This window comes from Ambystoma mexicanum, chromosome 3q (assembly GCF_040938575.1).
Source record: "Ambystoma mexicanum isolate Mex_15411 chromosome 3q, UKY_AmexF1_1, whole genome shotgun sequence".
NCBI classification, from domain to species: domain Eukaryota; kingdom Metazoa; phylum Chordata; class Amphibia; order Caudata; family Ambystomatidae; genus Ambystoma; species Ambystoma mexicanum.
The window spans coordinates 991,973,228-991,997,847 of NC_090926.1; the positions used below are offsets into that span (position 1 = coordinate 991,973,228).

A 24,620-nucleotide genomic window follows, 5' to 3' on the forward strand; every position below is an offset into this window, starting at 1 on the left:
TCTCATTTTTTTAAAGTTGCCCAGACCCCTCACATTCCAGCTTGTAAATGTTAGATTGACCTCCGCCAGGGGAGGCATGGCACTCATATCACCGGGATAATGCCCAGCGGGCCGATGCTGCAGACCTGCAGCCCCATCAGCATTGCTTTGCCCTGCCCATCGCACACTCTGCCAAAGCTAAACTTTTTTAGAACAAAACCCCCAACACCACCCCTCCCCCACACATATCCCTCCCCGAACATGAGGAATGGCACTCCCAAAACCCCTAAACCAAATCCAAAACAGTGGCATCAACGCCTCGGGGGCTGTGGGCCGGACCGATGACGCCGCTCCGGGCCTGTGGCAGATCAAGTCAAAACATGTTGCCTACAGTGATGCTATGGACGTTACTTGAACAGCTATAATTGGCACAATTTACCTTGGTACAGCTATGCAGGTTAATCAAATTGACAGATGTTGTTAAGTGTAGATGTAGTACTTTGTTGGTGTCGGGGGAGAGCCTATGTCGGCACCCCTCCAACGGGCGTTCCGCATGGTCGTGGCAGGATGGCCGGGGGGGGGTCAGCCTGGAAAATTGTCGTCAATAAATCTGGAGGCCTCCTCTGGAATCGTGAAGAACGATACTTGGTTCTTATGTTCCACCCGTAGCTTATCGGGGTATAAAATGGAGTATTTGACTCCGTGGTCCCTGAGCCTCTTTTTCATTACAATGAAAGTCTTGCGTTCCCGCTGGACTGCCACAGAGAAGTCCGGGTATAGATGTATCCTTGCTCCGTCTAGCAAAAGTTCGCCTTTAAGTCTTGCGGCTCTGAGGAGGGTATCTCGGTCACGGAAGTTAAGGACGCGGGCTATGATGGGTCGCGGGGGTGCACCCGGTTTGGGTTTAGGCGCCAGGGCCCGGTGTGCCCGCTCTACGGCAAACTGCGGGGACAGCTTCGGCGAGTCCAATAATGACAATAAGGTACGTTCAACAAATTCTTCCATCGGTTCTCTGATGCCGCTCTCCGGGACCCCAATGATAAGAAAGTTGTTGCGCCTCGCGCGCGATTCCAACTCTTCGATTTTCTTTTCCACCTCGAGGATGCGGTTAGGTAGAGCCGCGACCTCCGACCGTAATGCCCCTAGGCCATCCTCGGCGGATCCCATCCTGGCCTCCACCTCCCGAACTCAGCCGTCAGTTCTTTCCATGTGGGCTCTGATAGAAGAGATTGTGCCATTCATATCATCGAGCTTCGAGTGAAGCGTGGTGAACCCTTCCCGGATAAAGTCCATCATGTTCTGAGAGTCTAAGGCAGCGGTGGATGAGGTAGTTGCAGGGGTCTGCTCGGGGGCCTCCTCGGCAGGGACCCCGGTGCCTTCGCAAACATATTTATGGAGCTCTGTTTTTTGCCAGTCCCTTTAGTCATTGTGGCTGTGATGTGGCCCCGGAAAGAGGGGGGGGTGCCGGTAGTGTCGCTTGCCTCCACGGGCAGGATCCCCGAGGTGCGGCCCCCCGGGGCTCCGGGCCTCGAAGGCAGAGGCCGGCCGATGGAGCTCGTGCTCGAAGAGGATCCAGGCAGGTGGCGGCCAGGCCGCCAGGGGTCCGGGTTCCTCCGGATGTCGGTAAGTTGCAGGGGGGGTTCCCGCCGCGTCTCCCGGCAGGAGCAGGACGCCCCCTACGTGTTGTGGGTGGCTGCTGTTTGATTTGTAGGCTGCAGATTGAAGGCCAGCGTGGGATGAGGGCCTATGCCTCGTGCGGATCCGGAAAGCGGGAGACTACAGCTCCAGTGGTCGAGCGACCCCAATATTCCAGTGGCCCGTTCCCAGTCTCCGTTCGGTGGCCCCTCCGGATCATGTAAGGCGGCGGGTCGCTTCGGTTCGGGGGCTGGGACCATCCGCGCCGCGGTTTTGGCGCGCAGGCTCCGGGGGATGGCCACGCCCGTTCCCGATTTCAGGGTTCCCAGCACTGATTTTCTTCGGGATTTGGACCAGTTGGCCCCTGGACCAGCAGCTCACGAATCGTAGTCGTCGGGTACAAGACGAAGATCGTGTATGCCCAAGATCAGGATCGAAGGATCTGCCTGCCACGGAGCACACGCTTCAGGCGGCCATCTTGCTCGGCGCTCAACAGCGCCCCTAGTGTCCCATAATTAACCACATATGAAGAATGAAGGGATATCAGTTAGTAAATGCCTTATTGTTTCAACCATACCAGGCTACTTACATACTTGACAAATTCTTTGACATCCTTTGCTATGTATGTATTACGGGAGGCCGTGATCAAACCCGCCGAAGGCTGCCCCCTCTCACATTTAGTTACTCTGACTGAGAAAATCACATAGCTATCCATCTCAAGAGGTGACATCAGACACGTTTCTTGCAGCATAATTTTGTCTGCACCGATTAGCAGGCTACCAGACACTTTATTAGCTCTAAGGAGATGGGTGTGGCCACGTGTATTCCAAGCTTCATGGTCTGTTATTGGGAAGAAAGGAGGATAACTGTCATGTACGGGCTTACGTTCACCTCCAAAACACGGTACCGTAGCCCTTTAAGAACTCTACAGCCAGGTGTATGGAAGTTTGCATGGCAATGCTGGCGTCCTCTCTATCCCTCCTACAACCCACGCCGAGCAACGCGCCGTGTTGTCACGTGACTTAATAATTATAATAATAATAATTAGGCTTTTATATAGCGCTACAAACCCTCAGGTATCTGAGCGCTGCTTATTATTACCCATGGTGTGTGGTGCTCATTTATCGACCTCGGAAGGATGAAAGGCTGAGTTTTGGCCCCGCCGGGATTCGAACCTGCGTTAACAGGCTCTGCACGGGTGTCAAAGCGGGCGCTCTACTCGCTGTGCCACTTGCCCCTTCTTAAGCATCTCCCTTTTTCTGCCCGGTGCTTCTGATTATACATTAGTGGCGTTACAAACTTTGTATTGGTATATTATTGTACTTTGTTTCCTGTTGTTCTGTTTCCTTCCTTTCCCCCTTCCCCGCTTACTCATAGACCTCCTGGCTCCTCGACCCGGACCGCTGCTTGGAACTGCTTGTGGAACGTTTATGCCTCGTTTTGCCTTGACTCCTGTTTTGATCTCGGACCGCTATCGGATTCCTTTTGCCTTCTCCCTTTGAACTACGTTACCTTGGCAACTTCCAGACTCTGTCTGCCTGCTGCACCACTCAGCATTTCGCTCCGTGGAACTGCTTCTGGATTTCTCCTTTGGAATCGTGTGCCTCTCTGTTGGCTATTAGGACTCAGTGAACTTGGGACTTCCTCACTGGTTCAGTACACGGACTAGAGACTTCCAGTGTGTACTAAGGTGTCCACGTGCCGTCGGGTTAGGTTGCTGGATTAGGCATCCTCGTACCATCGGGACAGGTTGTTGGACTTATCTCCTTCTGTGGATTTGCATTGGACCTTCCCATTTCCTGCTACAGGGATTCAATGTCAAAGAACAAGAAACTACGGTAAGCCATTACTAGCTTCTTGGAGAATTTGCCTTTAAGAGGAGGAGAAGGAGTCCGTGATCACTCCAGAATAACCAAGCAGTAAGGTTACAAATTCTTGTGACTACCCCTTGTTTTCTCTTGGGCATTTGGCTCTGTTCGCATCTAGAAGCTGGTTGTACATTGCTCTTGTGGTGCATAAATCAAAACCGCTTCACTTGCAGGTCCAGCGCCTACATCTTTGGTGTGTCTATCCGGTATCCCGCCCATACCTTCTCCTCTGGGATCTGGCATCGCTGTATCTTGGCATCGCGGCACTTGGGATCCCATTGGCATCCCTTCTTTTCTCTGATTGACCGCTCTGGTTCCTTGTTTTCAACAAACCAGAGGGGTACATTGGGAAGAAGAATTCTTCGGCTACACTACGTGGGCAATCTGAAATCTGACAATAACCATGTCCACGAGTTTCCTTTATGAATCAATTGGGTTTTTTTCTGTATCTTATTTACAAGGTCTGTCACAGTCACTAATCTTTCAGTTGAATCTTCATTTTTCTATCTCTGGCATCTTTTTCTATTCCTTCTATTTGTGTATGTTTCTCCCAACATTGGTCAATATCCTGTCCCAATTTCAACAACGCGGGCGCTTATCGCTTTATCGCTGCTACCACCTCATTAGAGTAGCAGTGCACCCTCGTTGTTGGCTATGATGACGTGCCCAGCTGTTCTACATAGTGTGCAAAACTGGAGGGTTTTTCCCCTTCACTCTCCCGGGGGAGCCTCTAAACAGGTGGCCAGGGGAGGGCCATTGCTTTTGGATCCCTACCCTGTGGGCGGACTAGCGAGGGAGGATCACCTGGGTAGAGGGTTCTCTGGGATTGAGGAGGGATTACCCAAAGGTGAGACATGGTATCCTCCCTTCCCGACATTCCCTCAGCCTAAATGGCCCATGCACCCACTTTCCCCCATTCCTTTTGATGAAAGGACTGAGAAGAGGAAGAGGTGCATTTTACAAGTATAGTCTTCCTTTCTAACACACCACTGGGCCAATAAAATGAAGAAACTACATTCGGAGGCACTCTATCTTCAAGAATGTCCCACTAACAAGGCCAGGCGAAGTCGGGCACTGGGCGAAGATTGTATCCACCTGGAGCCTGTTAATACTCCACCGGTGTATAAAAGGAGTAGATGCAAGAAATAGAACTAACGAGTTGGAGACCGAGAAGGAACTCGAGTCAGAGAACGAGCTGACGGGCAACTGGGAAAGCCTGACCCCCCCGGGGATCTGCTGTGGGAGAACAGAGCGCTGAGACAGTGAAAGACAGTGGTTTGAGGAGGCTAGAGAAAGCATGGCGAGGGAGCCGTGTCTCCAAGGAGCCAGAAGGGGATTGCATGGTCTGCTGGTCTCTGAAGGGAAGTCCTTGAAGATGTGCTCGTTCGCCTGGGCCAGTAATGCAGCTCAGGAGTGTCTGAGGGGCAGGCGAGGAGCTCCTGACCTCCACACGATATAACCGCAAAAGACACGTTGACGTAATCACAACCGGTGAGTACAAAGTGAGATGGGAGCAAGGTTGGTGAAAGATGCTGAGCGCGAGAGATAATTTGTTGCAAGTGAAGGACAAGCGGAGGATGTGTGAGAAACCTGGAGGTGTCCCCCTAGCTAGTCCCTGGGGATCTGTCATCCAGGTGGCCAGGACACGGCCATCACTATTGGATCCAGTTCCTGGGAGTGGGAGTGGGCCACTGACGGGTGAGACGCGGTATCCCAGTACTTTCAATACCTTTTCCCCATCCTACCAGGTAGGACATTCAAAACCACTGCCATCCGACCCCCCGTTTCTGACGCAAACACTTTCACACTACACAGTAGAGACCAGACACACCAGAGCTGTTTACCTCATATGTCCCAATACAAGGTTCCGGCAAAGTCAGGCAATTGATCAGAATCACACACACCTGACGGCCCCTTCCCTTCCACACAGGGATAAAAGGTGTAGCCAGAGAGAACAGTATGAGCACGGCAGACAGCACGATGAGATGGCTAAGCAGGTGTGGCAGTTCAAACGAAGGAGAAAGGCGGCAGGAATAGGGAGGGTGGTGAGGAGAGAAGTGACCCATCCCAGACCCGCGGAACCTTCGAGGAAGAAAGCCTAAGACTGCAACCAATAGCACAGGGTCTTGCAGCTGATGTCAATGGTACACGGGGCAAGCCTATGCAGATAAGCAGGAGCGAGGGAAGCTCCCGCGACCGTTGTACCGGCCATGACTTCAATGCAGAGGAAAGCCGAGTGGTTCATCACAGCCGGTGCGTCGAGGAAGAACCGATAAGAACCGGGCTGTGTTGATTGAGAATGGCCAAGTTAAATGAACTGTGGAAGAATGGTAACAAGTGTTAAAAGGAAGACCAGCTGCATATGGAAATCGGCACCACGTGGGTGCTAACTCGAGAGACTGGTCGATCCCTGTGTGAGCGAAACTACGGGCAACAGAAGGCTGTAGGAGATTCACAGGAAGAGGTCAAAGTGGTCATACAGGAGGTCTAGTAAAATCCATGTACAATCCAAAGACTTTAATCTACAAATTGAGTGAAAGCAAGGGAAGTGAATCCCGTAACCATTTGTGACTGTGAAGTTGGTAAGAGTAAACCCAGCCAAGGGATGCTGATAAGAAGGGGGCAAGTCTGAAGTCCCAAGAAACAGTGTGTTGACAAGAGTGAACCCGGCGGAGGGATATCCACGTTGAACTGTTATTAAAAAGGAAATTAAGATTGTTGAAGAAACTGTTTTTGAACTTTATTTTGGAACTTGAGAGGCCCTCAAAAGTGAGAGAACATAGCAATCCGTGGCTTTGATAGCCTTACAGAGCTTTCTGGGGATTTGTGCCAAGAAGAGGGGAATCCCGGGGTGAAAGTCGTCACCCAAAGCCCATGGAAAAGAGACTGGTTATTTGTTTTGTTATTTGAATACGTCCGGTCCTCGAAGGCAGGAGACTTTCAAGCAAATGAGACTTGGCCATCGCCGGTCCTAAGAGCTGCCATTAGAATTGTTGTCTTGTGCTGGAAAAGCCAGAGACTGTACTGTGCTCCAAGATCCCACCTTACCCCGTGCTCAAAACGTGGGGAAGCGAGGTCCAGGCTACTGCATCCTGACATATTATTTTAGAACACTGCTTTCTTTTGTTGAGAACTATCCCACATCCTTTTTGTATTTGTTGTAAGGTTTGCTGTAACACAAAGAGGAAGGGGGACTGTTACATGGAAAGGTAGGTCGCTAGATTAGTTCCTTCAAATCAAATGTCCTAGTGCCACCCAATTAAATTGAATTTAAATCTTCATATGAAGAACGCCACAGTGTCAACCAAAGAATTATTTTTTGTCATATCTTATATTCAACACAATACAATACAACAAAAACATATAGTGTGTAAAAGCATCTAAGTATATAAATGCAAATATATGTGTTGAACAGAACAAAAGAAGTCAAGAAAAAATGTTTATAGACAAAATTATTCGTGAGTGAGAAAAGAGAAAACAAACATAATTTTACATTTTGCTTGACAGAAATGTATGAACATCATCGGCTATAATTGGCTGTTATTAGAACAAAAAAATATAAATTTGCACATAGCATGAAGCGTATGTCTACAGGAACTATTCCTTTGCTCCTTAAAGGTTTGGCAATAGGATTTCTAGTATAGGCCTTTTTATTTTGACCCAAGGCCAGTAGGACTGCCTTATTTTCATTTGATGGGTGACACTTGCTCCCATCTTAGATTTAGGTTTAGTTTAGGTGTTTTTCACTCTGCAACCATTGTTCAATAAACATCCTTGAACTGTGATCACTTGTATCTGTCTTTACTGTTGCCACCATGAGTTTGTGACTCAATTGAAACACATTGGGGATCCCTACAATTTCAAAAACATAGTCTGAGGGCCTCTAAACCTTCCATTGCAACCAAGGAATCAATAGGGTTTGATATCTGTATCTGTATGGAAACTATTATACCCCCTGAGAAAAGAGGAATGACCTGGACCTGGTTTTTTGATACCCCCTCCATGGTGTTACATACGATTAGCCCCAAAATCTGGCTTTGCCTGGAATTTCGGGATAGACGTTTTAGCCGGCATTATTGACCCCGACTTCAGGGGCGACGTAAAGGTTCTATTACAAAATCCTGGCAAAATCCCTTTTGAGGTACGTCGGAAAGATCAAATTGCACAGCGAATTTTGGAAAGAGGTTTGTTCCCTCAGTTTAAAGAAAGCAAACCAGAAAAAACAGAAAGAGGGAACGGGCTTTGGCGAAGCTTTTAAATCTCTTAACATCGAAGATAGGAAAGGAGAAGAACCCACTGTTAGGGAGAATTCTCTGTTTAGGCTGAATTTCCCTACCTAGTGAGTCCCCCAGCAGCTTTGCTGGATTTCTGGGGTTTCTTTTTTTCTCCTCCCAAGAGTGAGACTCTTTTTACCCTCACTCTTGGGCATGTTGAAGTGTGTTTTCTTGGTTAAACCTTGTGTTGAATGGGCTATGGGGTCTTTTACTCCATAGGGCCTCATGTATTTTTGTGATGTGGGTTACACAGCACCCTCTGTGCCGTGACCCAGGGGTGTCCTAGGGACTCCCCAACATAGACTCCATACCCTGGGACTGACTACTGTCTCCCAGGGCATGTAAAGTCACCAAAGACTTTGCTAGTCTTGAATCCTGAACAGAACCAGTACAAACCATCATATTGTGGACGTACTGGCTGGGGCAATTCGATTGCCCCAGGGTCTGTTAGTCGAGGGGGCACGTCTCCGTCCCCCCTGATCGAGTTTTGGCTGGTGGCAGTGGAAACTACTTTTTATATTCGACCGCGAATATTTCCCTATGGGATTTCCCATTGTTTTAGGCTAACACATTTAATTATTTATTTACGGTAGCCTTAAACATACCGCCGGTTTATATATTTATTATTATAACTCCGGTTGGGACTTTTTGCCAAAACTTGATTCTAAAATGGCGTTGGCGTCCGCCTCTGTAACTCTGACCCAAAGTGGAGCCCTTTGTTCCACTTTTGGCGGGCTTCTCCACAGAAGCCCTCCAAAGTGGTGCCACTCTGTCTGGGGTACTTAGGAGGGGTGGAGGGGGATTTAGGCACCCTGGACTGAGTTACCTTGGTAACTCAAGTCGCACTCCGTCCTGATTGGCCCAAGTGGTGAGCCGGCCGGCTCACCACTTAGCATGTTTGAGTGACAGCTAGGCTGGGTGAATGGGGGTTTGCTGCATAAAAGCAGGGCTTTGGGGACTGGAACTTCAGAAGTCGCCACAGGACCAAGAATCCGACGAGGGAAGAGCTGAGCCGACCTGCTTCGACGACACCACCCGGTGGAGCCCTGCTGAACCGTCTCACCACTTTTTCCCAACGACCGAGGAGAACTCTTAACGGAGTGGCTCCTTCCCTTGACTGGTGGGGACAACCAGTTTTCACCTTCTTTCTGTTCTTCGAGGTATCCCGTGGCCGCCTTGCCAGTGCCAAGCACCCCGGCAACCGGAACCCCACCACTTTTACCCCAACCGCGAAAGTCGGTACAACCCTTTAACCGGAGGACTCCGCGGCTGGTTTCTTCCCGGGCAGTGCAACGACCTTCTTCTTCTGCTCTTCAGCGAGATCTTCTTCTCCGATGACCGACGTCGAGCCTTGCTGCCACTGCCTGGAACAACTGCCCCCGCTGGAGGATCCTTTCCGCTTAAGGTACCGTGTTCCGCCTGGCTTCCCTTGCCACCGACTGTACGAGGTAGTTTTAGCCCTCGGCTTTCGATCCTGGGATTGCCTGGGACACTTTGGCTAAACTTTCTGAGCCTCTCTAACTCTTTTCCGAACTCTTTTGCAAGACTCTGAATCCCTACCAACTGTGTGATCTTGGGCACGTTTTCGCTCTGTCTGCTCTAAGAGGGGGCCCTGCTTAGTGACTTTTGCTCACCTGTGACTCTGTGCTTCTTTGAGCTTACCAAAAGTGTTCTTGACCTTAGAGTGGTGTGTTTATCCTAATTCTGCTCTTTTTCCCTCCCTTCTTTAACCTACTAGAGTGTCATCCAACGTTAAGCGCTCACCTCTGTTTTAATTATGTGGTGTTAACCTGGAGTTGTCTAGATAGGAGTAAGGGTTGAAACTGCTTTCATTATAACTGTGTTTGAAGTGTTTTTACTATCTTTTGCTACAGTGATTTCAACTTATGTGTGTTTGATAAATAAATAACTATATACTTTTGAAACCAAGCTCTGGTCAGTGTTTGCTTGTGCTATTGTGCCTGAGTACATATTGTGTATACTTTACATACTGCCTAACTCTTCTTGAGGGAAGTCTGACTGCTCAGCCACAGCTACCAGGTAAATCTGGGTGGTGCAGACTGCTACCAAGTGGGTTTACTGCTATACCTGTAGTCTTAAATCTTGTGCAGTGGTCTCCAAGGGAACTGCACAGGTTTCTGCCTAACACTGGTGTACAGCGGTGGGATTTGTATTAAGTATACATTTTAGTGTGCTTTAGATGCCTTAGTGCAACTAACCACAAAGCTTAGCACTATAAAAGTAAACCTCTAACATGTCAGTTATAGAAAGCTATAGTCAAGAGTCCCTTGCAGCCAAAACTGCTGATTGTTTAAGAGTGCTCTGTAAACATAAGGACCTCCTGACTAAGGGCAAGAAAATGGAGCTGATTGAAAGATTGTTAGCTAACCAAAGTCTGGGTGAGGGTTCAGAGGAACCTACCACTCCAGCAACTGTAGATGACAGTATTGAAATTAACATGGAGCAAAATGTTGATGATTCTGAGGAAGAGTCAGAAGAGGAGGGTGAGGCTGTTGTGACTGTCCCCCCTAGGCCTATGCCTGCTCTACCTGCTGTACCTACTGGGCCTTTGCCAGGTCCCACATTTAGTCCTCAGTACTTTGAACTGGAGAAAATGAAACTAGAATTGGAGTATAAGAAACTGAATGCTCAAACTGACAAAGAACTAAGGCTAAGGGAAATGGAGCTCAAGTATGAGCTAGAAATGAAGAAATTATCTGTTGAGAATGCTTCTCTCTCTGGCTCCTCTAGAAGTTCCAGTCCTAAAAGACCCCGGATGCCTAAAGAATTGGTTGGTATGTATGAGCCTAAGTTGGATGTGTTGGATTGGTTGTCTCTGTTTGAATATAATCATGGGCTCCAGAACATCACAGGAAATGACTTACTCACCTGGTTGTTCTCTAGGCTTCCCCCTGTTGCAACTGATGTGGTAATGGAGATGGGGGAGGAGGATAAGAAGGACTATGAATGTGTGAAACTAGCTTTGATAGCTAGGTTTGGGAAGACCCCTTCCCAGTATCTTAAGAGGTTTAGGAGCCTCAAAAAGCATGATGGTACCCCTTGGGCTACCTGGGTGAGTGAAGGGTTGAAAAACTTAGAGGGATGGATTAAGGGTTACAAGGTGAACACTTATGAAGGTATGAAGAATTTGTTTATGTTGGAGACTATTTATGATGCCTGCTCTCCTGAGCTCAGACAACACTTGGCTGATTCCAAGGAATTAGATTCCCGGAAACTAGCTAAGGCTGCTGACTTGTGGGTTGCCAACAGGGCCACTCACAAGGATTCTGGGATAACTCAGAAAAAGGATGGGGAGAGACAGCCTAAAAAGGACTCCAAAGAGAATTCAAATACTACAAATTCCAAAGAGGGCCCCAAACAAAACTATAAGGGTAAGCCACAGGGGAAACCGAATCAGGCTAGTGTACCTTCTGGTCCCAGACCAGAAGGAGGTCAGAACAAGCCTCCATTCCAGCGAGCCTTTGGCTCATGCTTTGTTTGTAAGGCTACTGACCATGTGAAAGGAGATCCCAGATGTAAGGGTAAACCTTCAGGGGTCCAACTTGCCTCCTTAGCCTTCGCTCCAGAAGAGGAAGTACATATGGCAAGTGGAAACTTTCTATTACTGGCTGATGAACCCACTGGAGTCTCAGCTAGTGTTTCTTTAGTCTCTCTGGGGTTGTGGGAACAACAGAATTTAGATGTATATAACTCTATCCCAGATAATACTAAAGAGTATTATAAGGACAGTGTCCAGGTGAATGGCCAAGAGACTCCTGCCATTAGGGACACTGGGGCCAGCATAACTGTGGTGGATGAATCATTTTTCAAGGCAGAGGATGTTGCTAAGGCACCCAAATGCCTCACCAAGTTAGCTGGTGGGCCTGTGCAGATGTGTCCCCAGTTACCAGTTCTCATCCAATGTAATGATATGGCTGTAAAAATACCTGTCAGTGTACAATGTGAAGTGCCAGGTAGGGTTCTGTTGGGTAATGACCTCAAAGCTCTTGGAGTTGTATCTCATACCCCCAGACCCCCTAGCAAAAGGTTACAGGAGCTCACAAAACCTGCAAGAGAGAAAACCCTGAGAGGGTTATCTCAGGAGATGATGACAGAAATCACTCCTCTCCCACTGGAACAACTTACTGCAGTAACAACCAGGCCAGGAGCAAAGGGGCAACCCAAGACTCCTAGGAAAAAGCCAGCAGCAAGCACTCCAGTGCTTCCAACAAGGACTTCCCCTAGGTTGTCCAAAGTTACACCTGTAACTCCACCTCCAGCTGAGGCTGAGAGGGAGGTACAACCCTGTGTGGTTGAGCTAGACTCTGAGGAAGAGCTAGAGGGAGGCCCAAACCTTATTGGAGATTTGGACCCTGAGGACCATCCTGAGCTGCAGTCTTTACTGGCAGAAGGTGGGCCTAGCAGGGCTGCTTTCCGTAAGGGGCAAAGAGAATGTCCAACTCTGGAAGGTCTCCGCCACCAGGCAGCTTCTCAAGCTGATGGGCAAGAGCCTGGGAAGTATAGGTTGCACTGGGAAGGTGGCCTCTTCTACAGTGAACCCACTGAGTCTGAACCTGGAGACTACAAACGCCTTGTAGTCCCACAAGAGAACAGACAACAGTTCTTACAACTAGCCCATGAGATACCTTTGGCTGGTCACTTGAGTTTCAAGAAGACCAAGGAAAGGCTCTCACTCTACTTTTATTGGCCAAAGATGGGGGCTGAAGTAGATAGATATTGTAAGAGCTGCCATACCTGCCAGATTTCTGGTAAGGTTGGTTCCAAGAATGTGGCACCTTTAGTGCCTCTCCCAGTTGTGGGAGTCCCATTTGAGAGGGTAGGGATTGACATTGTTGGTCCCCTTGATCCCCCAACCTCCTCAGGCAACAGGTTTATACTTGTTGTAGTAGACCATGCTACTAGGTACCCTGAGGCAATTCCTATGAGGACTGTTACAGCTCCGGCTGTGGCTAAGGCCCTCCTTGGTATTTTCACCAGGGTTGGGTTTCCTAAGGAAATAATCTCTGACAGGGGGTCAAACTTTATGTCCCACTACATGAAAGCCATGTGGAAAACCTGTGGAGTTACTTACAAGTTCTCAACAGCATACCACCCTCAGACAAACGGGTTGGTTGAAAGGTTTAACAGAACCATGAAGAGCATGATAGGTGCTTTAGAGGAACCCCTTAAGAAAAAATGGGACCTTCTACTGCCATGCCTGCTCTTTGCTTATAGAGAAGTCCCTCAGGAGGGAGTAGGTTATTCTCCCTTTGAGCTTCTCTATGGCCATCCGGTCAGAGGTCCATTGGCCCTGATTAAGGAGGGGTTGGAAGGTGCTCCCCCCCTCAAGCCAGTCAGAGTGACTGACTATGTGATAGGTCTCCGGAGGAGAATGTCACTTATGATGGCAGAAGCAAGTGACAACTTGAAAGCTGGTCAAGCTCTGGTCAAACATTGGCATGACCAGAAGGCTAACATGGTTGAGTTTACTCAAGACCAGCTAGTTCTAGTTATGCTCCCAACAAGGCAGAGGGCCTTGCAAGACAAGTGGATGGGACCCTTCAAGATTGTGGGAAAGCTTGGAGAGGTCAACTATCTGGTGGATCTGGGCAGACCCAGGGAAGCTCCTAGAGTCTTCCACACCAACAGACTAAAAGCATACATCTCCAGACCTGACGTAGGAGCCTTGCTTCTAGCTTCAGCTGCAGAGGAGGAAGAGAGTGAATCTCTCCCTGATCTCCTCAGAGGGGTGCCTTTAGATGAAAAAGTCGAAGGAGTTAATCTCTCTTCAGACCTGACACCTGAGCAACAAGAGGAGTGCAAATCTATGTTAAATCAATTTGCCTCCCTGTTCTCACTGTCACCAGGCTTGACCCCGTGGGGCCAGCATGAGATACTCACTGGTGACTGTCTGCCAGTCGAAAGCAGAGGGTACAGAATGTCAGAACATATCAGAACCCACATCAAAGGAGAGGTCAAGAAGATGCTTGATCTCGGGGTAATAGAACCCTCTACTAGTCCATGGTCTAGCCCAGTTGTGTTAGTACCAAAGGCAGGATCCAAAGACTTGAGATTCTGTGTGGACTATAGAGCTCTAAATGCAGTCACCAAGACTGATGCCCACCCTTTGCCCAGGACAGATGAGTTGGTGGATAAACTTGGTGCAGCCAAGTACCTCAGCACATTTGACCTTACGTCAGGCTATTGGCAAATAGCCCTGACAGACCATGCCAAGGAGAAGACTGCATTTTCAACCCCAGTTGGCTTGTACCAGTTTAAGGTCATGCCTTTTGGATTAAAAAATGCACCTGCCACATTCCAAAGGATGGTGAACCAAGTTCTGGCTGGGATGGAAGATTTCTGCATGGCATACTTGGATGACATTGCAGTCTTCAGCCACTCCTGGGAAGAACATGTGAACCACCTAGGACAGGTGTTGCAGGCTCTGGAACAGGCCCATTTGACAATCAAAGCCAGTAAGTGCCAGATTGGTCAAAGTAAAGTGGTCTACCTTGGGCATGAGGTAGGAGGTGGAGAAATAAGGCCTTTGCTCAGCAAGATTGAAGCTGTGCAAAGTTGGACAACACCAACTACTCAAACCCAAGTGAGAGCCTTCCTAGGCCTCACTGGGTATTACAGGAATTTCATTGAGAACTATGGGACCATAGCTTCTCCACTGAATGTAATCTCCTCTCCTAAATTCCCTAAAAAGGTAAAATGGAATGAGGAGTGCAATCAGGCCTTTGAAAAACTGAAGAGAGCTCTTTGCCAAGCTCCAGTATTGAGAGCTCCTGACTACCACCAAACTTTCATTGTACAAACTGATGCTTCCAATGTGGGTATAGGTGCAGTTCTAAGCCAACTGGATGAGAAGGGTAGGGAGCACCCCATTTGCTTCATCAGTAGAAAACTGAAGGATCCTGAGACAAGGTGGGCAACAATCGAAAGAGAATGCTTTGCTATTGTGTGGGCGCTGAAGAAGTTTAGGCCATACTTGTATGGTTCTACTTTTGTTATTCAGACTGACCACCAACCCTTGAGATGGTTAATGCAAATGAAAGGGGAAAATCCAAAACTATTGAGATGGTCAATCTGCCTGCAAGGGTTTGATTTCACCATTGAGCACAGGTCAGGGTGTCACCATCAAAATGCTGATGGACTCTCTAGGATGTATATCATCGACTAGAGGTATGAGGTTCATCCAGGAGTGGATTAAATCCTCCTGTCCCTTAGTCTGGGGGGGGCGAGTGTTAGGGAGAATTCTCTGTTTAGGCTGAATTTCCCTACCTAGTGAGTCCCCCAGCAGCTTTGCTGGATTTCTGGGGTTTCTTTTTTTCTCCTGCCAAGAGTGAGACTCTTTTTACCCTCACTCTTGGGCATGTTGAAGTGTGTTTTCTTGGTTAAACCTTGTGTTGAATGGGCTATGGGGTCTTTTACTCCATAGGGCCTCATGTATTTTTGTGATGTGGGTTACACAGCACCCTCTGTGCCGTGACCCAGGGGTGTCCTAGGGACTCCCCAACATAGACTCCATACCCTGGGACTGACTACTGTCTCCCAGGGCATGTAAAGTCACCAAAGACTTTGCTAGTCTTGAATCCTGAACAGAACCAGTACAAACCATCATATTGTGGACGTACTGGCTGGGGCAATCGAATTGCCCCAGGGTCTGTTAGTCGAGGGGGCACGTCTCCGTCCCCCCTGATCGAGTTTTGGCTGGTGGCAGTGGAAACTACTTTTCATATTCGACCGCGAATATTTCCCTATGGGATTTCCCATTGTTTTAGGCTAACACATTTAATTATTTATTTACGGTAGCCTTAAACATACCGCCGGTTTATATATTTATTATTATAACTCCGGTTGGGACTTTTTGCCAAAACTTGATTCTAAAATGGCGTTGGCGTTCGCCTCTGTAACTCTGACCCAAAGTGGAGCCCTTTGTTCCACTTTTGGCGGGCTTCTCCACAGAAGCCCTCCAAAGTGGTGCCACTCTGTCTGGGGTACTTAGGAGGGGTGGAGGGGGATTTAGGCACCCTGGACTGAGTTACCTTGGTAACTCAAGTCGCACTCCGTCCTGATTGGCCCAAGTGGTGAGCCAGCCGGCTCACCACTTAGCATGTTTGAGTGACAGCTAGGCTGGGTGAATGGGGGTTTGCTGCATAAAAGCAGGGCTTTGGGGACTGGAACTTCAGAAGTCGCCACAGGACCAAGAATCCGACGAGGGAAGAGCTGAGCCGACCTGCTTCGACGACACCACCCGGTGGAGCCCTGCTGAACCGTCTCACCACTTTTTCCCAACGACCGAGGAGAACTCTTAACGGAGTGGCTCCTTCCCTTGACTGGTGGGGACAACCAGTTTTCACCTTCTTTCCGTTCTTCGAGGTATCCCGTGGCCGCCTTGCCAGTGCCAAGCACCCCGGCAACCGGAACCCCACCACTTTTACCCCAACCGCGAAAGTCGGTACAACCCTTTAACCGGAGGACTCCGCGGCTGGTTTCTTCCCGGGCAGTGCAACGACCTTCTTCTTCTGCTCTTCAGCGAGATCTTCTTCTCCCCTGACCGACGTCGAGCCTTGCTGCCACTGCCTGGAACAACTGCCCCCGCTGGAGGATCCTTTCCGCTTAAGGTACCGTGTTCCGCCTGGCTTCCCTTGCCACCGACTGTACGAGGTAGTTTTAGCCCTCGGCTTTCGATCCTGGGATTGCCTGGGACACTTTGGCTAAACTTTCTGAGCCTCTCTAACTCTTTTCCGAACTCTTTTGCAAGACTCTGAATCCCTACCAACTGTGTGATCTTGGGCAGGTTTTCGCTCTGTCTGCTCTAAGAGGGGGCCCTGCTTAGTGACTTTTGCTCACCTGTGACTCTGTGCTTCTTTGAGCTTACCAAAAGTGTTCTTGACCTTAGAGTGGTGTGTTTATCCTAATTCTGCTCTTTTTCCCTCCCTTCTTTAACCTACTAGAGTGTCATCCAACGTTAAGCGCTCACCTCTGTTTTAATTATGTGGTGTTAACCTGGAGTTGTCTAGATAGGAGTAAGGGTTGAAACTGCTTTCATTATAACTGTGTTTGAAGTGTTTTTACTATCTTTTGCTACAGTGATTTCAACTTATGTGTGTTTGATAAATAACTATATACTTTTGAAACCAAGCTCTGGTCAGTGTTTGCTTGTGCTATTGTGCCTGAGTACATATTGTGTATACTTTACATACTGCCTAACTCTTCTTGAGGGAAGTCTGACTGCTCAGCCACAGCTACCAGGTAAATCTGGGTGGTGCAGACTGCTACCAAGTGGGTTTACTGCTATACCTGTAGTCTTAAATCTTTTGCAGTGGTCCCCAAGGGAACTGCACAGGTTTCTGCCTAACACCCACCCTCTATCCCGACCTAGCCTTTGCTCAGCATAATGGTCAAGCCTTCGCTGAAGCTTTTGTACAAGCAATCCCAGCAGAGGAAGGCACAGAGAAGAGAACCCTTTTCTTCTTCTTAAAACTTTGGTTACTTTACTGTAGAGAAACCTTCCCAGAAGATTTTATAAAGACCCAACTAGTAATAGATCGCCCATTCCCATCTCACAGGAGGGCATTTGGGACACGTTAAAACCTAGGCACATATTAGTGGAAAGTTTTACTTGCTAGTTATCCACACCGATATAAAAACTTTCATACAAACCTGTGAAGTATGTCAAACTACTTTCTTCTTACTTTCGGAACTTTACTTTTTAGTCAGAACGTAAACTAAATATACAAACTAACATAAGGTTCAACCATTTTTTGTCTGTAGGAGCATTATCCTATAAAAAGGCAAAAGGTAAGTATACAATAAGGCGTGTCAACCGACACATTTAGCTGGTTTTATCAGCAAACAACGTGTGTACTATCACTATTTAAAACTAAGCAAATATCTTGCTTGTGTGTTTTTTTTACGGAATGTGATGTTCAAAATAAGGGCACAATAGCGCCTCCTTAAGAACCGCCATATACAAAGACGGGGAAACACGTGTTGACGGGCTTCTATAGCGATTTGTAAAGCCAACGAAATAACAAATCTGAAAGTGACCAACTATTGAATAAATATAATTCAATAATTAACTCAACCAAACTGAATGAAAGGAATCCAGTATTAAAGTCAAACGTACACGCGACCACTCCTTTATCGAAAGACTGTTAAAATTGAATTACTCTCCGAAAGTGCAGTAGAGCTGTGCGAAGCTCGAAGTAGGAGCAAAATAGAAAGCATGAGAGGGGAGCTGCACGAGATCGGAAGAGCGAGCTGAAACCCCCAAATAAGCGAAAGAGTGCCTGGGGAACTACCCTGTTTGTGGAAAATGTGAAGAAGCTAAAGAGTGCTTGGGGCACGACACAACGTTCATTCATCCCCCATTTCATTTTGTGGCACTTTTTGCCAAAACATTTTTGCCTAAAAAACATCGTAAAATATTACATGTAGAGTGAGGTCATATAAGGGGCAAGGTGGGGTGGTTTATAGGGATCGCAGGGTGCGCTTTCTCAAAAATACACTTGGGCAAGAAATCAATAGATCCATTGCCGATTGAGGGCTTCTGTCTTGCAAATACGTTATGATTTGGTAACTCAATGTGAAATAACCTTGGAATGTGATTTATACACTGACTGAATTCTCTCCCCCTCCCCCGTTTTCTGCTTCCTCTTCTTTGTATGGTACACATTTGCCATTAATATATGTTTGTTATATTTATATTTACAATGTCTATTGTTGTACAAGGATCTGATTCATGAAATTATGTTACTCTAATAGCTGCCTTGAAAAAGACCATGTTGTTTGAAACACGTGTTGGCAAAGTGCAATACCTGGGCAAAGTGTAATAACCATTGTTGTACGTTATCTCATATTTGGGTGTAATGTGTTTATTAAAATAGACAATTAATACACAATCAACTGGTTCTTTGTATGGTGTGGTAATAGTACTTATGCACACTAGTTTGTAACAAGCACATTAGACCTTGGCACGTTTTGTTTAGTTAAAGGCTGCACCCCCCACTTTAAAGCACCAACAGTCAGAGCTGTGTTCTCCTCCATTTCCTCTGCTACCATTGTATCATGTAGCATCTAGCATTAACGTTGACAATTTCTCTACATCTTTCCCATTCCTGATCTCCTCCCTTTTGAATAACCAACTCAGTAACATCCATGATCAATTTGTATCTCCTTTCGCCCTCTGCTTGGACAGAGGGAAGACAAGACAAACGATCCTACTAGACCTTGTGTCATTCGGATCGTGCAAGTGCGACAACGAGAAGTGCAAGTGGAAGAGAGGGGGTGAAGTGCAGCGAAGGGGGAAGTGCGGTCAGGGCAGCATGGCTTTTGAGTAAGTGCAGCAATGCAGCGCGTCTCTGGGTAAGTGCATGGATACAGGGGGCTGTGGGAGTTACAGTTACAGCCCCTATGTGCGCGGTAGGCCAAGAGGCAGTGCAAGGATGACTGGCCATGAAGGATCCTGGTACCATGTGAGTTTCTGAGGATATCAAGTAACCAGTCAGGGCAGCAGACAGGTAGGTTATCAAGAAAGCGAGAGAGTAAAGGGAGAGGAAAAAAGGAAGGTCTTGATCAGCTTATTGAGCGTCAGGTGGACCAGTTCAAGTGTGAAAGGGGTAGGGAGGCTATTCCAGAGGGAGTCATCTGTAGAGGAGAGAGGTCCAACCCCCACTCTCTGCTTGGAGAATCGTCAGGTAGTCGGAGAGTTAGAGGCTGCTGAGTGAAGGTCTCTAGAAGGAAGGTATTTAGGCTGAGAGAGTTGGTTATAGTGAGCACGCAGGCCTCACAAAGCCTTGCGGACGATGCATCGGGTCTTGAACTTGATCCTTACAGCCATGGGAGCCAGTGGAGAGATTTCAGGACTGGAGAGATGCAGTCACTGGGCTGAGGCCAAGGATAAGTCTTGCAGTCCTGTTCTGGATTTTTTGCAAGGGGCGAAGAGTAGACTTAGGCAGATTGAGAAAAAGGCTGTTGCAGTAGTGCAGCCTGGAGAGAACCAAAGCTCTGGAGACAGTGAGCTTCTAGGGGAAGGTGATAAAAGGTATACTACCTCTGAGGAGGTGCAGTTGGAAGTGGGCCTTCTTGGCAAGGTGCGTGATGTAAGGGGAGAAGGAGAGAGTGGATTTGAAGTTGACACCAAGGTTTTTGCATCACAGGAAGGCGAGGGTAGAGGGCCCAAGGAGGGTGGCCAGAGTGAGAGAGGGTAAGCTGGTGCAGGGGTCCCAATGAGAAGGATCTCAGTCTTAATGGCATTGAGGCAGAGATCGTTGGAAGTGCACCATTCCTGATTCGTGTATGGACAGTTGGGAATGAGTGAGGAAAGAGAGGAGGCTGAGGGAATGCCTGAAAGAGAGTTGGGTGTCATCTGCGTAACATGAAATTTGGAGGAGAAGGTGGAGGTCAGGTGGGCCAAAGGGGCCAGGTAGCCATTGAAGAGCGAGGGTGTGAGGATAAAGCCCTGGGGGACACCACATGTGGAGAGAGAGCGGTGATGTAGAGGAAGGACCCAAGTTGGACTTGGGTGGGGCGGTCCAGGAGGAAGGAGCTCAGCCACACTAGAGCCTGATCCGTGATGCCCAGGTTCTCACGGGGTCTATTTATCAGGGTGGCATGATTGACCATGTCAAAAGCAGAGGAAACGTCACGGAGGATGAGGACAGTGGGCTTACTGGCATTGAGGCAGAGATAGTTGGAAGCGCTCTGGAAGAGTAGCCTCCAGCATGATAAGTGAATTATCTTGTATCTCCTTATTTCGTTTCCAAGCTCTCTTGAGCTTACGTCTTTCCTTCCTTGTCACGAAAAGACTATTTGCTGAATTTCCTGATACACCCCCATCCTCCTCCGGAACATTTCTATGCAATTTTGTGGATTCCAGGCCATGTTCATTCGAACCACCATCCCGTGGTGCTGGATGTATTAAATCAGGCTCATCTAGCTCACAAGCTCTAGCTCTTTCCTGCCGTCCGTCTTCCATCACATATTCTTTATCATTCACTAGAGTGTGAATTGTTTTTTCCAGGTTCTGAAGCATGTTCTGAAGCATGTTCGAGTGACGCATGACTACATCTTGTATTTTGGAGGTCTGCATTAATATGAGTTTTAAAGCAAAATGAACTGCTTCATGATGTACATCATCTCCCCTTGTTTGTGCAGTGGACGGTGTTTCGCCCTCTGGTTCACTACAAAAGAGATTAGGCATCTGGTTTAAAGCCCTGGATTGATCATTTATGGTTCACTACCAGGAACCCCACTAGGCACCATAGATTGTGGGCTTAATCCTGCTGCGTCATTTTGTATCGAGCAGCATTAATTATCATCATCAGTGGTGTGAGTGAATACATTGCTCAAAGACTTCTTATTGTCAGACACCAGTTACTGTGGGTTGCTAACCTCCTTGTTTGCCTGCTCAAAATATTCAGTCATCTTCCCTTTTTCATTCAGGCCAGGGTTCACTGGTCCTCCTGCTGTTTCCTCAGCCTGGTTTGTGGTAGTACGCACCCGTACACGGCCTTGAGATCATTTTTCTGGCTAAGGCTTTCTATTACGAAGGTTATAGACCTTTTGTTTTGATTTCTTAGTCGTATTGACTGCAACCTTAGTACAAACAAAGCGCATCCAGCAGAAAGATTTGAAACCATGTTGGAATGGTCCGTTATCGTAACACATCATGTCCTGTGTAGTGCTTTGTATTACGGCCAGCAAGCAGACTTGAGGGAGTTCAGCTGAAAAGGGTCCTATAGGTAGGTAAACACCATGGTTACTGAGCGTGCAAGGGAAAATAAAATAGTGCGAGAAAAAGCATGTAAAATGTGTAATGTTTGAAGGGGTTTCCGATTTAGGTACAGCCCTAAATCGTATAAGGTGGACGGATTTAAAGCCCATTTTCCCATGTCACACGCGGTCCTCGTGTCAAAACTCCAAATTGGCGCTAGTACTGAGAACATGACCAAAAAAGTCTCAACTGCAAAGTACGACTGGTCATGGTAGCCCCCACAGGGCTCCCACCTCACAGCTCAACTCTGCTTTGCAGCTGAAGAAGCAAGGAAAGGAGAGGACCTCCTTTGACACTTAATCATATGCGATGATCCTGTAGAATTATAGTTAATGTATTGCTGCACTAACCCACTTTCTTTACTTTCTTTAACAGATTCATATTTTTGTATTGACAACTGGGTCACATATATTGTATGTGTATGCACATCTGTGTTGAATACATTTTATTTGCAGTTTTGTTTGAGAGTCAATGCATTGCACCTACTTCACTAATACATTTGAAAAAATGTCAGTCTAGCTTTGGTTCCATTGAGTACAGTAGATATTTAAGATTCTGGTTCTTTTTTCCTGTTCTTAATGTGAACATGCTTAGTCTAGTTAGTCATAGAGGCAATTTAATTTTATTTAAATCTTGGATGATAAATTGTGTCTCTCAGTTGGCACTATACAAATTAGCAATACATCATTTCTGTATAATGTGGGTTCTGATGAAATGAAGTTTGGGCCATGGAAACCATTGACCTGTATAAAGAGAAACAACAGCTATAATATAGATTTGGTGTGAGCAAACAAAGAAAACCATGCAGATAGTTATCTTTGAAATATTCTTTAATCATTTAGCATTTTAACTTTATATATTACTGACTTTTCTTGTCTATTTTTTTAATGCGACTTGAAGATTTCTACAATATTTTTGTATTGTGATGTTATGGAATTCTTTTGGAAAAGATATAAAAAATAATTGTTTCAAATATTTTAGTTGTGTGCTTTGAGGAGCATTATTTCTTCATAATGGTGTGATGCCTGAGTCAATTACTTGGTGAGGTGACCATTTTTGATTATCATTTTAATTTCAATATATTGTGATGCCACATTGTCATTACTGATGGTGAACACGTTTTGTTTTCCCTAGGGTATCTACGAATTTCCTGGTAGGATTTGGCACATAGAGCTGGTCTCCCTTGAAGGGAAGCTTTATGCTTTGTGTGCAGAGAATGGAATCTACTGTGTCTCTGACGCGTTACATGAGAGGTGAGTGAAAACACTTTGTTACAAGGTTACCATACATGCGTCTAATGCCTGGTAAAGTGTCGGCCTGCTGCCGCCATCTATGTGTAACCTTGTAGGTTAGAGGTATGAGCTCCAGCATGGCCGACCCAACCTATCATTTTTATACAACAAATAAACAAGCACTTTTGAAGTAGTTTCAATAACTTCAGCCTGTGATGAATTTGAGTCTTATTCTCCATTAGGTGATCATTCCAAGAATCAGAAGCTTAGAATAATTTCCTACCCACAGGCTGATTACAGAAATACTTTTTAAAGACGCACTTCTTTTGTCTTTCAAAAGGAAAATACTCCCCCAACAAAATATAATTGGGAGTAGAAACACCCACAACACAAAATAGGTAATGTACACATAAGAGTCTGCCAACTATTTCCATCCACGCAGCTCCCCTTTTATGTTCCTATCCGAGTACCAGCAGAGAAGTGCAACAAGAAATGCATCTTTTAATTTGCAAAGTAGTATCGAATACAAATCAATATGTTTTAGAGTTAAATAATGCCTCAGCAAAATATTCCCATCCGGAATGGGATTTATTCCCTAAAAAGCATTCTACCCAAATTTAAAAAATATATGGTGTAAAAGAGTTGTACTTCAGAATGTTGCCTGGAGCCCTGGGTCATCTGATACAAATAGGGCTCTTTTCCCTACAGTGTAACCTACCTCTCCCTCCACAGAATACATGCATCAAAGGAAAAATCAATGTAGCTCTTTCACATCTTACATCAGATAATAATGCCATTTTGACCACGCCCGGAAGAAAGGGTCCATAGTTGCAATGATCATTTCTGGTAACATCCCAACCTTTGCAGCAAAACAGTGTAACTCGTTCCCCCCTACCATGAAAAAATAAAAGCAACATCCCCAAAGCATGGCAAGTAGCAACCATTATTCCTTTGTATAAAAGGAGTCAGAGGACGGAGCCAAGCTCTTATAGTTTTATTGCTGTATTAAACATAACCAGTAAAGTATTTGCTTGGGTAGACTTCAAAGATTGACTGATGAGGAGAACATCTTATGTTGGTCTCAAATGGGTGAGGGATATTCACCCTGATGTTCAATCCAAAGTCCTTGATATGCCTTTTGATGGCAACAGCTTGTTTGGAAAACAAGTAGACAACACATTGAAAGAGTTGAAGCTCGGCATGGACACAGCAAAGGACGTGGCTTGGAACCCCTTTCTTTTTCTTTTTACTCCAGGGGTTCATGATAAAGAGGCAGTAGTGCCTCCCAGGGCTCCTTTCCGTAATCAAACCAGTACTCCTCTTCCATGCAATTTGTAACCGAGTTGGCAGCAGGACCAGTCTTCAAATGACTCTGTTGGTGGAAGCAAAAGGACATTTTGGCAGAGCAGACCCAGTCCGCCAGACACATCTAGATCCTTACAAATCCTCGTCTGCAAAACCACGGTCGGCGGGAGAGTTACTGTCTTAATGAATGACAAGGAATTACATTAAGCAAGTGCGTGCCTCAGTTTGTTGTCAGGGGGCAAAAGTTAGAATTCATGAATGCCACCACATGGACAACCTGTTCCAAGAAGTGGAAAGCACTCGTTCCTTCGGAACTAAAGCCCTCCTGCACACAGAGCAATAGAGAAAGTTCCTTAGCACCTAATGGACTCGGCAGTTAACTCACGCTTGCTTCTTACTGCAGAAAAGAATGTACAATATAGGTGCATCTTTTACCTCTGTCAACTGAACAAATACATCAAAAAGCATTTGTCCTGGAGGTCAGTGTTGCAAAGTGTAGTCCCATGCTTTCAAGTGGAAGGTGTTGCACCATAAATGATTT

The 24,620-nt window shown here is 46.8% G+C and overlaps 1 protein-coding gene across 1 annotated transcript in view; it reads left to right on the forward strand.

Annotated features, from left to right (window-relative positions):
* FAAP100 (FA core complex associated protein 100) overlaps positions 1-24,620 on the forward strand; it is a 673,738-nt gene that overhangs the window by 159,100 nt on the left and 490,018 nt on the right. The window contains exon 3 of the mRNA XM_069655145.1: positions 22,677-22,795. Within this exon, the coding sequence (XP_069511246.1) occupies positions 22,677-22,795 (119 nt within the window). The remainder of the gene's footprint in view (positions 1-22,676; positions 22,796-24,620) is intronic.